At 36.8% G+C, this 14,012-nt stretch overlaps 2 protein-coding genes across 2 annotated transcripts in view; one reads left to right on the forward strand and one right to left on the reverse strand.

Moving 5' to 3' along the window:
* Positions 1 to 25: 25 nt before the first annotated feature.
* Positions 26 to 6,849, reverse strand: LOC111706458 (CUGBP Elav-like family member 1). Its single transcript, XM_023479344.1, has 6 exons — positions 6,836 to 6,849; positions 5,313 to 5,315; positions 3,031 to 3,236; positions 2,336 to 2,861; positions 2,128 to 2,244; positions 26 to 1,802 (listed from the first exon to the last, which is right to left on the reverse strand). Exons 3-6 carry the CDS (start codon positions 3,210 to 3,212, stop codon positions 105 to 107), a joined length of 2,523 nt encoding a protein of 840 aa, XP_023335112.1. The 5' UTR covers positions 3,213 to 3,236; positions 5,313 to 5,315; positions 6,836 to 6,849; the 3' UTR covers positions 26 to 104.
* LOC111706469 (protein Hook homolog 3) overlaps positions 6,757 to 14,012 on the forward strand; it is a 9,132-nt gene continuing 1,876 nt past the window's right edge. Inside the window, exons 1-13 of the mRNA XM_023479354.1 lie at positions 6,757 to 7,027; positions 7,221 to 7,403; positions 7,843 to 7,989; positions 8,115 to 8,177; positions 8,620 to 8,760; positions 9,166 to 9,282; positions 9,684 to 9,808; positions 10,705 to 11,080; positions 11,284 to 11,418; positions 12,271 to 12,356; positions 12,852 to 12,932; positions 13,410 to 13,483; positions 13,784 to 13,968. Of these exons, the coding sequence (XP_023335122.1) occupies positions 6,914 to 7,027; positions 7,221 to 7,403; positions 7,843 to 7,989; positions 8,115 to 8,177; positions 8,620 to 8,760; positions 9,166 to 9,282; positions 9,684 to 9,808; positions 10,705 to 11,080; positions 11,284 to 11,418; positions 12,271 to 12,356; positions 12,852 to 12,932; positions 13,410 to 13,483; positions 13,784 to 13,968 (1,827 nt within the window). The 5' untranslated portion in view covers positions 6,757 to 6,913. The remainder of the gene's footprint in view (positions 7,028 to 7,220; positions 7,404 to 7,842; positions 7,990 to 8,114; positions 8,178 to 8,619; positions 8,761 to 9,165; positions 9,283 to 9,683; positions 9,809 to 10,704; positions 11,081 to 11,283; positions 11,419 to 12,270; positions 12,357 to 12,851; positions 12,933 to 13,409; positions 13,484 to 13,783; positions 13,969 to 14,012) is intronic.

Genomic DNA, 14,012 nt, shown 5'->3' on the forward strand with positions numbered 1-14,012 from the left:
CTTCTGAAAAAATCCACAAAAAAAGTTCAAATTTGTTTCTTTATTTCTCACACAATATACAAACAATGGTAGTTAGGTTCAAAACAGTTAGTAAACAGGAAAACTTATTTTCCGGCTTGGTAGTTTGCATACCCGTAGCCGTAGTTGCTGGCATCAAATCCTGGTGTTGGGGGAGGTTGAGATGTTCCTTGGTTAACTCCGTACCCTGAGCTAGGTTGGGGTGGAGGCGGTTCCTTAGTTGTCTGGATCATACTTGCCATATTGTTCATCATGGCCATCATGTTGCTCATCATTCCCATCATCTTCTCCTGAGTATCGTCATCCTTCTTCTCCCCCTTCGCCTTAATTTTCACTTTCTCCTTGGCCAGGGTACCCATCATAGAGTTCATGTTTCCTATCATCTCCTTCATGTTTCCAGAGTTACCGTTGTTCTTCATGGTATCCATCTGGTTCATCATGCTCTGCATGTTGTTACCCATTCCTCCATAGCTTCCTCCTTGGCCCTGCATAGTGTTGATCATGCCCTGCATGCTGTTCATCATACCGTTCATGTTTCCTCCAGGTCCTCCCATATTACCGCCCATGCCAACTCCCATATTGTTACCCATTCCATTGCCCATATTGCCTCCCATTCCGACGCCCATGTTGCCTCCCATTCCAACGCCCATATTACCCATGTTACCGCCCATGCCAGCTCCCATACCACCACCCATGTTTCCTCCCATACCGGTGCCCATGCCAGCTCCCATATTTCCACCCATAGCTCCGCTTCCATTGAACATGTTTGTATTCATTCCAAACCCTGTATTTCCCATTCCCATGCTTCCCATCATGTTGACGGAACTATTCTGCTGCATTGCCATTCTCTTCCTCTCTTCTGATTCCTGGAACTCTTTGGATAGAGCTTTCTTACACTGTAGCTGGACTCCCTCGACATTATGTATTCCCAGTAGAACAACCTTGTCCACGGTATCCTCATCATCAAAGGTGATATATCCATATCCACGCTTCTTGTTAGTATCCTTCCAGATAAACTGATGGATATGAACAACTTTACCGAACTTGTTGAAGAAGTTCTCAAGAACCTCATCTGTCGTAGCTTCATTCAATCCGTAGCTGACAATCTTGAACTCAGGATCAGGTTTACCAATCCAGATCTTCTTAACCCTTTCCTCCATCCCGTAGCCTTCAGATTTAGGAGTCTTCCTCTTGCAATCGATGTTAGTACCACCAAGTCTGTGAGGTCTTGCTGCCATAACTTTGTCTACAGCCTCGGATTTGCTGAACACGACGAATGCAAAGCCTCGGTTTCTGTTGGAGTTCGGCTGTTTCTTCATGTCAACCGTGACGATATCTCCAAACTTGGCAAAATATTCCTCTATGTCTTCCTTCTCTGACACAGGGTTGAGGTTACCAACAAAGATACTCCGCATAATCTCCGACTCTGCGTCCCTGATCTCATATCTAAACTTCTTCTTTGGAAACTGTTCTCTCTCCATCCCTCTCTTCCGACCATTCCTGGCTCCATCCGCACCAAATCCTCCTCCCATGGCTCCCACTCCACCCATGCCTCCCATTCCTCCCATGGCTCCCATTCCACCCATGGCTCCCATACCACCCATAGCTCCAATTCCTCCCATGGCTCCCATTGGAGCCATATTTCCTCCAGATCCGAAGCCAGTCATTGCTCCTTGTCCCATCATGTCCCTGCGACCACCTCCCAGAGCTCTATCTTTGTCCTTGACAGCCTTCTTTACCTCCAGCTTGTAACCGGCGACATGGTGAACCCGGGCCAGGACAACCTAGCATAGGGTTCAATCAATCAATCAATCAATCAATCAACCAACCAACCAACCAACCAACCAACCAACCAACCACTGAAGGCCAATTTAGTAACGTGGAATTTCAGTTTAAAAAATGCTTTTTTTAACCTTTTAATTGTGAAACTTTTAATTTATTTAATGTTAATTGTTTCAAGATACAAATTCAATAATTAATTATAATATATCTTGTATGAATTTTAAAATCATTGATTGCAGAGAATTATATCATATGATTTGATTTGGACGATAAATCAATAATTTTTTAATGATAAATCAATAAGTTTCTTATGTAGTGTATAATTACCTTGTCAACAGCATCAAAGTCGTCGAATACAATGAACCCGTATCCTCTCTTCTTCTTTGTATCTTCCCACATCAACTGCTGAACTTTTATTACATTCCCGAACTTAGAGAAGTACCTCTGAATAATAAGAAAGTTAGAACAGATTAATACTTATACTTAATGAAAAAGAAAAAAAATAAGAGAAGTAAAACAAAGTCAAAAATCCAACCTCTAGAACTTCGTCTGTATGTGTATCTCCGAGCCCGATATGTCCCTTGGAACCTTTCTCACTCTCAGGAGCTCCGACCCAGATTCTGTCGACCTCCAGCTTAGCTTCAGGTTTACCAACGTTCTGCTTAGCAACCTGCCTCTTCGTCTCAACCTTCCGCCCTTGGATAGTGTGGGGGCGGAGCTGCTGGATCTTGTCTACGCAGGCGGAGGTGGCGAATGTCATGAAGGCGAATCCGAGATGTTTCCCCTCGGGTCCCTTCTTTATGGCGCACTCCTGGACTTGGCCAATGTTACAGAAGTAATCGGTGATAATACTCTCTGTCCAGTTCTGGTCGACGTTTCCGACGAAAAGACGTCGAAACTTGACGTCCTCGAGGTCAACATCGATGGTCGTATCGTCATAGTCTCGTCGGTACTCGGCACCGCTTCCGCCGGTTGCCCGTTTATTCTTAGAAGCGTCTGAGAGGCGGATTTCGATAACTTTACCATCGATCTGATGGCTGCCTTCAGACACACAGTGATCCCTATAATAATTCATTTACAACATTACTAATAGATTAAATTACAATACACCGTGACAATTGGAGGTTCTCTTAGAATGTATTAATGAATCAGAGGTAAGGATTACAAATTGACGGGTTCTCCCGTTAACTAAACTGTTCTTCTTTGAGGATTGAGAGAATTATTACTGACCTGGCCGCCTTAGACTCAAACGTAACGAAACCGTATCCCTTAGATCTGCTGTCGGGAGGAGGATATCGGATAATTTTAACCTCAGAGAGAGGTCCCCACTGTCGGAAATATTCCTCAACCGTTGATTCGTCAATTGTAAACCGGAGACCACCGATGAATATTCTTCGGTCGTCGTCGCCCATTTTGTTTCAGTGTAAGTTGATTCTAAAATTATACCATCAATTAACAAGATAAATTATAAATTAAGATTGTAATATTATATACAATGTACAATAAACATGTATGTACTTGGACTTCTAAAATTTATGTAAACTATAATTAATTTTCCAGCTCAAGAACGTTTTTTTAACGTTAATGACAAATCTGTTTTTGACTTGACTTCTTTTTACCATGGCTTCTTTCATACATTTCTTCCAAAACAGTAGCATACATTTATAGAATATCTTGATAAGATTATGTACAACATACAGAACAATGCAATATTGTAATGACACGATACATACAATTTTAAATAACAAATAAAGATAGAAATATTGCGAGATTATCAAAATTATAATATTCTAATATTAACATATGAAGGTTAGATTTATCGCATTTGAAGGTCTAATTACATGTAATTAATATGTAGATACAACTTTTTATTAGGCTTCACAATAAATTATTGAAATTCAGATATTAAGCTTTACAGCTTTATGTGAAAATATGGATTGTACAGAATACATAAATAGTAAAAAGTGTTATATCAATGATGTTAAGATGACATACAAAAATATCAAATACTAATTAATAATAAGTAATTTCACCGATTCTTACTGTAAATCTACAAAGAAAGGGGAAAATTGGACCAGGTTGATCTTTAGGTATCATTCCTTTTTTTATGAATAAAAACCGTACGGTTATTGAAGTTAAAAATATTGCCTCCATAAATTTTTTGTTTTAATAAAAAGTTTGAAATGCAACTTTGAAAACCAAAATCTACGCATTTATTTTGGTTAAACGATGGTGGCATGGAAGATATTTAAAAGATAAAATTTTAATTAATAATAGATGGGAGCGAAGCGCCCAAAAACCTCGTGTTAAAACTATTGTAACTCACAAAAGAACATGTTTGAATTAGTAATTTTTTAAGAATTTAAAAGTATCAAAATACATACTTAATACATATGTATTTTAAAAATTATTGGTAAAAATATATACATATTCGATTTGATAAAAACTACAATACTTCAAAACTTTAAAATTATCTTTGTAAGAATAAAACCTTTAAATACTTCCTTTCCAGTACAGTACAGGTATGTACCCTTATCGTACATAGATAATGACTATCCTTATTATCTCGTGGAACAGCTTTCTTCATTTCATGTACTGTACACTGTACAGTGTACATACAGTACCATTTATGTACATTTGTACAGATACTTCTCAGTGTATTCTCCATCATATTGTATGCAGTACGTTATGAGGTACGTTGTACTGTGTACAGTCAGTGCCTACGATATAAAAATTAAGATATATTTTATACACTTTGCCAAAATATTTCTACTCTGTTATCACACAGATAAAATTTGAAAAGATCTAAAAAATATTTCCAATCAAATATGTAACTTGAAAGTTAACATTTTTGAAGATATTAAAGTTTCGTGTAGAACTATCCTAAAAGAAACTAACCTATGGGATTCTGATCTAATTATTTGGTACTTATTTTCTACTTTTACAAATTACAAACGTAACCGTCAAAATATTAAGATCAAAACCCCAAAAGTCCCGATTTCTACTAGAAAAGATGTTTTCTATCAATACTAAATATGAAGTAAACGACAGCAAGCATTATTCCTTTCTTGATAATTTATAAAAAAAAAAAGTCAGTGAGACTTTTTAAACAGGGGCAGGTTAGCAATAAGCATAATATATATACGACACAACCATAAATTATAACTTAGTGATCAATATTTTCCTAAAATACGACAAATTTATGGAAATATTTTCCTTCCTAGTATATATTAGACTTTATAACTAATCAATCTGGTTAATGGACAGGCAATGTAGCCATTATTATATATTGAGGGTAATTTCCTAGAGAAGGATTTTTGGACCCCTCCTATCAGTTTTGTACATGGTAATCAAATGTATTAATGTATCAATTGGATTTCATTGGTCACTTGGCCGCAGCCCCCTGCCTCTAGCCTGTCCTACCCGCAGCTTTTGGCCCCCTTGCTTGTCCTATAGCCACGCCTTGAGTAAGGATGGTCCATCTTCACCCGCCTTGAGTAAGGATGGTCCGTCTTCTCCCGCCTTGAGAAAGGATGGTCCATCTTCACCCGCCTTGAGAAAGGATGGTCCATCTTCACCCTCACAGAGAAAGGATGGTCCATCTTCACCCGCCTTGAGGAGAATGGTCCATCTTCATCCGCCTTGAAAAAGGATAGTCCGCCGTCACCCACCTTGAGTAAGGATGGTCCACCTACCCGTTGTTATCTATGATGGTCCTCCTCCTCATCATTTAACCATGATGGTCCACCCACCAATCAATCAGCCATAATGGTCCATTAACCTCTCTTTCAGCCAGGATGGCCCACCTTTCCATCATTAACCAGGATGATCGGGTCCACTTATTCCTCTATAATTTCAGCCCAAATAGTTCATTTCTAATCGTCATCGTTCTCTAGGACAGACCCCCCAACCCAACAGTCCCAAATCTCCAGTCTCCACCATGACCAACACGTTTAAAGTGTATCCCATCATTTCTGAAATTCGAAACAGGACTAAAAGGAGCTGCAAAGTGAAATAAGCTTACCGTAAGATGCATGTCCAGAATTTATAGAAGCTTAAAAACAAACATTCTCTAGGAAACCACCGTAAATATTTCACACAATAAAACTCGAGACAAAATTTCGCCGGTTGGCCGGTACTGTATGCAGTGTAACATCGGCCATGTTGGATTTACCTACAGAGTTTAATCGATAAAGCAGGTAGCTCTTGTATAGATATTCCTCCAATAGTAAACTAGATAAGAAATCTATCCAATCATGTTTCATAGTTTTTATTGTTTCTACAAATCAGAGATAGGTTTTAAATCTTCACCAATCTTGGTAAAGAATTTGCCTTTCCCCCATAATCCTGTTTTTACAAAAAGATTTCTATTGGATGAGAGAAAGTACTGCTATATGAATGTATGGGAAAATGCCTGAATTAGTGTCATATTGCATGATTGCCTGGCTTAACTGCCTGCGCGTAGTTATTGCATTGAACTAGGAAGTGCACTTGACGCACTGTTTACTACTTAACAGAAATACAATAATTTGTATGAATAAATGACAGTTAATGTACTGAAATTTGTCAAATGCATGTTAAAAGATAGGTAACTTCCTAGAGAACGATTTTGGACCCCCCTCCCTCCTATCAATTTAGTACATGGATCTCATATGTAACACATAGATATAATTGGTCATGTGGCCGCAGTACCCGGACCCCTAGCTTGTCCTAGCTGCGGCGCTCGACCCCCCTGCCGCAGCGCTCGGCCCTTAATTGCCTGCATAGCCGCCTCGCTCGGCCCGGTAATAGCTGAAAACATAACCTAACTCTAATATAATAAAAATAATCAATAATAATTCTGTTGTAAATTTATGGTCATGGAAAATTGATAGGAGGGGGGGGGGGGGTCCAGTCCAAAGAACGCAAATCTTATATTTATATCCAGATTGAGCATCCCTTCATGTTCATACAAAAGCTGAAATTAATTTTACAGATTAAATTTAACAAAATGAGATTGTTAGCTGTAGATCATTCAAAGGCAAGCTAAACCAACCTAGAAGTGATTCAGATATTAATTTTCGAAGATTAAAAACAAAATCAAACGAAAGGTTGTTGAGTACAAATATTAAAAATGGGAAGTGATAAAGATGAGTTGTACTCCAGCTTGATGAAATGGCTGAGAACCTTCCCAATCCAGCAACAAGGAACAGAAGAAAATATTTGCGAAGGAGTCTCTATGGCGCAGGTGATAATATATATTTTTTTTAGCCTACGGCACTCCCAGGGTAACCATGGGTGCCCTAAAAAAATTTCAGCCCTGCAATATGGAACATATATACGAATGTCTTGTTTTATTATATAGAATATTAACATTATAACTAGGTAGAATAAAGACGACAAAAATTTACTGTTTTTGGATACCACTGTACTGTTTTAAGGTATTGAATCAGCTTGCTCCAGACCACTTCGACACCACCTGGTTGACCAAGGTTTCACCCGTCAAGGAGAACAAGAGGTTGAGGGTTAACAACATCAGGAAGGTGGTCGGCAGTACGGTGGACTATCTCAAGGATGTTGTTGGGATGCAGCTGACGCAGTTTCCTGTTCCAGACGTTAATCAGGTATCACAGTTCCTTATTATGCTACTAGGAGAACATATTTCATAATAAAAGAAATCCTCTTTGCAGGGGCGGATACAGGGTATTTATAATGGGTGAGCTAACTTAGTACTTTATCTCCGTTTTCCGTAGCTCCCTATATGCTTAAGGGCTCTCAGGTTAAACCCTTGTATCCGCCAATGCTTCTTTGTTGTCTCATTTCCAGAAACTTTTTATTTTATTTTATATATTCAATGCTTTGAATTCAAATTCCTTCTTTTCTCTGATAATTCTAAATGTTTTAAAATTACTTTCAATGTCTAAAATTGTGTCGAAATGGTTAAAACACACAGGGGTAGGCTCTCTATGCAGGGTAGGGTCTCCAGTCTCCATGCACGACACCAGCCTATTAAAAACAACTTATTCAAAACTTTGATTCCAATCTGCAAGTCCCCTGTCCTAGGTTGTAAATGGTAACAAGGAGCATATTGGTCGTCTTCTCCAGCTTATCCTAGGAGTAGCCATCAACTGTAGTGAACAGGCGGAGTACATCCAGAGGATCATGGAGATGGAAGAGGAGGTTCAGAGGGTGGTGATGATGGCAATCCAGGTATACAAGGGATAGAAGCCTAGAGAGGGGGCATCCAAGAGTTGAACTTAACTCGCCTTTTTTTAAATCCAATTTTCTGACAAATCCTTGTTTTTAGATAGGTTCTTCATTTTTTGTTATTTCAGGAACTTCATGGTGTACCAACACAATCCATTCATAGTCTTCCAGTTCTAGAGGACGATATTCAGGTAGTCTTTTAGTTTTAGAGAACGATAATCAGGTATTCTTTTAGACCTAGAGGACGATAATCAGGTATTCTTTTAGACCTAGAGGACGACTTTCAGGTAGTTCTTAGTCCTACAGGATGATATTCAGGAATTTCCAATTTAGGGATTTTGGTTTCGAATTAAAACATTCTAATCCGGTATTTGACTTAGGATTCTGGATCCGGTATCTGGCTGAGTTAGTTGCCTAGATCTGGGTTCCTGTCCTATTTAGGGCCTGGGATTTGGTTTCGGATTCGGTGATCTGGATCCGGTTTCGGATTCAGATATCTGGTATCTGGTTTCGATTTCGGATATATATATATCTGGATCCGGTTTCGAATTCAAGCTTTTGGATCTGATTTCCAATTCGGAAAATTGAATCCTTATCAATTAATTTTGTTAAATCTATGTTGTATTAAACCAGGTGAAGAAGCTGATGGATGATATGGAGAAGACAAGGTTGGAGAAGGAAGGTTTAGCTCAACGTTGTCATGAACTAGAGCTCAGGTTAAACCTACTCATGGAGGAGAAATCAAACCTCTCAGCAGAGTTCGAACATCTACAGGTTAAACAACTTTATGCTAAACAGAACAGTTTTTTATTCCGCGTTAAATGTATTGCGATCGGTGGCGTAGTTCCGTTTGTAGGGATGTCTATATTTTTTGAATTGATGGTAATAACAGATAAGTAGAATTATGATATCATAAGCTTGTCCTTCTTGCATTTCACCGTTGTAAGAAACTTGTAAATGGATTGGTAAATTTCATTAAACTTTGCGAGAAGAAAACTCTTGGTTAAATCCTCGATGTTTATTGGTACAGCTTATAGATGAAATCTCTGATGTAAATTGTTTAAGTTGAACTGGACTCGTTCTGGTCTTATTTATAAACTTTAATTAATATAAGAACGGTTAATCTACTTACATTCCGTTCATTTAAAAGTTTTAATTGTAAAACAGCTTATTTTACAGGCCCAGCTTGGTAGTAAGGGGACTGGTGTCCTCCCAGATTCCGGGATCCGATATAAAGAACTCAAGAAGGAAAATGAAAACCTCAAACAAGAAATGGAATCAATGGAAGCCGCCAAGGTGAAATATTAATTAACTTATTTTGCCAAGTCCTTTTAAGTCTTTAGTTGATAAGTCACTCGACCCATCATATTTGGAGACACAACTGGAATATCTTGTAGGGAGAGATAGTGAGCTTGCTGTACAAATCCAGATCTGCGCACCAGTCATATTTTTTAGACATTTTGTATTTCTGGGTGTTATTGAAAAATCACGTATAATTATGTTATTTTGGGAATAAATGTTGGCATAAAATGCAAATAATTGTGTTAGTTGATTTTTATTTAAAGTTAATGAAAGTAAAATAAGGAAAAAAGAAAAAACATTATTAGATAGATAATTAGAGGAATAAATAAATTGAACTGTTGGAAAAGATTAACATTTTTTGATTAAAAAAGATATTGACCCGAAAATGATTTTAGTATGAGACACAGCATAAGGTCGATGAGTTGACCCAGCAGCTAGAGGAGAGCGAGGAGAAGCTGGTCGAACTACAGAAGTTGGCAGAACAGAGCAGATCACTCAAGGATGAAGTAGACATTCTCAGGTGGGGAGATCTAATCTTATCGTTTTAATTCAAGATCAATTTACAAACGTTGGTATTAAAAACAAAAATATAGATGTAGATTGTAGATTGTAGAAATAACGTGTCATACACATCATTTCAAATGTCAGGGTTCTTATTTTTTATCAATTACTTAGACTAGGATTGAAAACATGTTGCTCTTTGGATATTACTACAAAATCTGAATCTAGATGAGCTGAGAACCTAGCATTTTGTGCTTTGTAGTTAATTAACCGATCTCCCATGGGACAACCTTCCTAAAGTTGTCTAATGAGAGATTATTTAATCTCCCCGCTTACTTATTTTCATTAAAAGTTTCCCACTCTGTTTACAGACTAAAAGCAAAATCTCCCCCCCCCCCTTTTTGATCCTTGCAGTTCAACTGATTATTGAAATATCTTCAATTAATCTATATATAAATTTGGCTTGTCTGTCTGTCTGTCTGTCTGTTTGTTTGTTTGCTTGCTTGTATCCAATAAACGTCAAAACGGCTGAACCGATCGGGTCCAAATTTTTTGTGGGACATCACGTGACCACAGGGAAGGTTTATGAATGATCAAAATTTCAAATATTTGTCTCCATCAAAATTCGATCTTCATTAAATTTTTGAAAATCCACGAAATTTTTTGTGAAAATCCGCGAATTATTTTTGTTTTGTTTTACGATGTACACAAAGTGAACATGTTTACAATTAATTTAGAAGATGGGCGCGAAGCGCCCTATAAGGCTAGTGTAATAAATTTGCAGAAAGTTTTTTTCCCCCAATTTTAAAGCACAAACATTGAAAAGAATGAATAAAAATTTAGAAAAAAATGAATTATATCAAAATTGAGGATGAAATATAATAGATGTAATTTTAATGTAAATAATTTTATCAGAGAGACAAGTGATAAAGTTGAGAAGTACGAGGGTATTATAGAGACCTACAAGAAGAAGGTGGAGGAGATGGGCGACCTCAAGAGGCAGATAAAGTTCCTGGAGGAGAAGAACAACGAGTACATGCAGAACAACCTCGACCTGGAGGACGAGCTAGGGAAGGTGAGCAAAAAGAAACCCCAGATTGAGATCTATAAGAAGCAGATCAACGAATTGAACACAAAGCTAAGCGCGGAGGTGGACAAAGCGGACAAGCTGGCGTTCGAGCATGCCAAGCTATTGGAGAAGCTGGAGACTTTAACGGTGGAGAGGGACAGGATCGCAGGGGAGAAGAATGCACTCAAAGAGCTTAATGAGGAACTCAAAATGACCGCCGAGGTAAATATTTTGAAGTTTTTATATTCTTTGCAAAAAATAATATTAAAATTGTTTATAATCTATTAAGCCAAGGACCTAAATCGATGGGAACGATTTCTTAGTTAAATATATACTATGAACTTTTTTTTATAAATACCTAACTGTTTTTGCGGTTCCATGTCGGGTTCCTATAAAGAAGTCTTTTATTATTTCTTATTTGTTAGGCTGGTCAGCGAAGTCCTGAGTATAGCGGAGATCTAGGAGATGACCCTGATAGCGGAATGCTGGAGAATATACCTCCCTCAGTTAAAGAGAGATTAATTAGATTACAGCGAGAAAACAAACGTCTCAGAGCCAAGGTATGATTTTAAACAATCAACAAAAGATAAGATTTTATTGGAGTGGATATTTATATGTTTTAGTAATAATTAATAAATATGCTTCACCTAAACAGTTGTCAGTAACCAACCAATAGATTTAATTGGTTTGCCAACCACCTGAAGTATCTCCTTGATCCCCCCGCAGGGGAATATCTAATGGGGGGGGGGGGTTAAAAGTCTGTACTGAACAGGACTGGGATGGTGCTTCCAATACCTGGCAGTGGTCTGGGGGGTTCACATTGGGGTCTCTTACAGATTCCATTTCCTTAAGTTCCTTAGGTGTATAAAATAACAAATGGAGATTAAGGGTTAAACGTTTTTATTAATAAAAATAAAAATTTCGCTGTCAGATATTAGGCGTCATATTTTTAAATAGTTAAATTTTTTTCTTGATTAGGTTGGTATATTGATTGTTTTGTCGTTTATATAGTTAGATTATTTTCTTGATTAGGTTGGTATATTGATTGTTTTGTCGTTTATATAGTTAGATTATTTTCTTGATTAGGTTGGTATATTGATTGTTTTGTTGTTTATATAGTTAGATTATTTTCTTGATTAGGTTGGTATATTGATTGTTTTGTCGTTTATAAGACTTTTTGTCTCCAACAAAGTAACATGGAAATACATTTTATAAGTAAATTTATCACACAGAATGAGATAAGCCCTGTCACAAAACTTTGTTTAAATCGGAAGAAATGCCGCCTAACCCCCCCCCCCATTAGCTCCTTAAAAAATTATTGACCATTTATCCTAACCTCACCTAGTCTAAAATAATGTGTGGGATCATTCAAACCAAAGACTTTCATCAAAAATAATGGTTTTTTCTTCTAGGCTACAGGAAGTGAGGGGGATGAAGTCCTACAAACTATGGTTGAGGATTTAAAGGAAAGAGAGGAGGAACTAACTAAGAAAAACAGGTAACAAATAATGATAGCTCCGTTCTTCATTAGGTCAGGAATGTACTATTGTTTAGAAGAGCAATTTGAAGTTAGTTTCACAAAGAATAAAATTAAGTTTGGTTCCATGCATTTATTTATGGTTTACGTTCGTTGTTTAATTGTTATGAATTATTTTTTTAAAATTTGTTTCAAAGTGTTTAAATGTCCTTTACCAATAGATTCTATCATCTCTAATACATTTTGATGGCTGGGAACGTTGACCTCTTTTAAGTAGCATTAGTTTTTTGTTCTTCATAAAATTTCGAGTTATCTTTTTTCACCGATGGATTTCCAAAAACATTGATGAAACCAAACATTCTATAATTTTGACCTGTCACAAAAAGTTTAGGCTCGACCTTATAGCCGTTTTGACCTATTTTTTTTAATACAAACCAGCACACCAAACAGACAGGACATATATATATATATATATATATATATAAAGATATTGCTGATAATCAAATATTTGTGTAGAGATGCAAACAAGAGAATTCTGGAACTTGAGGCACGATTAGAAGAATCCTCTGCTCCTCCTCCACGTGTTCCAGGAAGCAGGTTATTTTTTTAAACTTATATTTTTATATTTTCTCAACAACTTCCCCCCTCATCTCCCCAGAGTTTTAAAGAAAATGTAGGGAAAAAAAAGAGAAATGGGATTTCACTTACCAAATTTTTCATCCAAAATTCTGACGGGGAAAAAATTTGAGATTTTTTTTTTTTTTTTGGGGGGGGGGGTCAATTTTCACATGTTTTCGCCAGTGTTGCAAAAAATAATTTTTGTTCTGTGAATATATATAAAAGTTTTAAGTGCCATTTTCTTTAGTTCTCTTGGAAAGCAATTATCTTGATCTGATAAAATTAAAAAAGAAATACTTATTACTTCTATGACTGCTGAAAGTAGAATGAAGTTATAATTAAGTTAATGTTCTTTACCACTTCTACTCTTCAAAAGATTTCCAGTTGTTATGTCTAAAATTCATTTTTTTAAAAGGATTTGTTTTTGTGTGACTAATCTTATTTGTTGTATTTTAGAGAAGAACTTGAACTTAAGTTGCTGGAATCAAATAAAAAGATTGCTAGTCAGCAAGAAATATTAAACAAAAAAGGTAAAAATATAAGAATAAGTTTTGAGAGCATGACTTCATTATTTTGTCAGCTCCCCCTCTAATCTCGATTGTTTTGAACATTTTTGAAATCCCAGAATCAGGGAATATTATGTTTAATAACTAAGCAGGTTACTAGTTTGATTAGTTTTATGAATGAAAGTCAGTAGATAGAAGATAAATTCCCATTCCATTAATTTTGTTCGAACATCCTAACTTTAATATGAAGAACAACAAATAATTGTCAAATATTTACTTAAAGATATTTTTTCTGAATTATGGATTTATTGGATTGATATTAAGAGGTTGAGATGGCTGGTATGGAGGAGAGATACAAGAAGTATATTGAGAAAGCTAAATCTGTAATCAAGACCCTGGATCCTAAACATAATCCTAACTCGGCTCCAGAGATCAATATCCTCAGGGCCCAGCTCACAGAGAAGGACAAGGTCATCGACGAACTAGAGAAGGAAAGTGACAAAGCCAAAGTAAGCATTTAAGAATATCTGTTGTAATGGGGGGGGGGGGGGGG

This window comes from Eurytemora carolleeae, unplaced genomic scaffold (genome assembly GCF_000591075.1).
Source record: "Eurytemora carolleeae unplaced genomic scaffold, Eaff_2.0 scaffold70, whole genome shotgun sequence".
NCBI lineage: Eukaryota > Metazoa > Arthropoda > Copepoda > Calanoida > Temoridae > Eurytemora > Eurytemora carolleeae.

What these genes read in the sequence shown, in the direction of transcription:
- LOC111706458 (XM_023479344.1), bottom strand. Translation starts at nt 3,212, where the DNA reads ATGGGCGACGACGACCGAAGAATATTCATCGGTGGTCTCCGGTTTACA. An exon ending in TTTGAGTCTAAGGCGGCCAG is followed by an intron (nt 2,862 to 3,030) that starts GTCAGTAATAAT and finishes GAATTATTATAG; the next exon opens with GGATCACTGTGTGTCTGAAG. An exon ending in ATACAGACGAAGTTCTAGAG is followed by an intron (nt 2,245 to 2,335) that starts GTTGGATTTTTG and finishes CTTATTATTCAG; the next exon opens with AGGTACTTCTCTAAGTTCGG.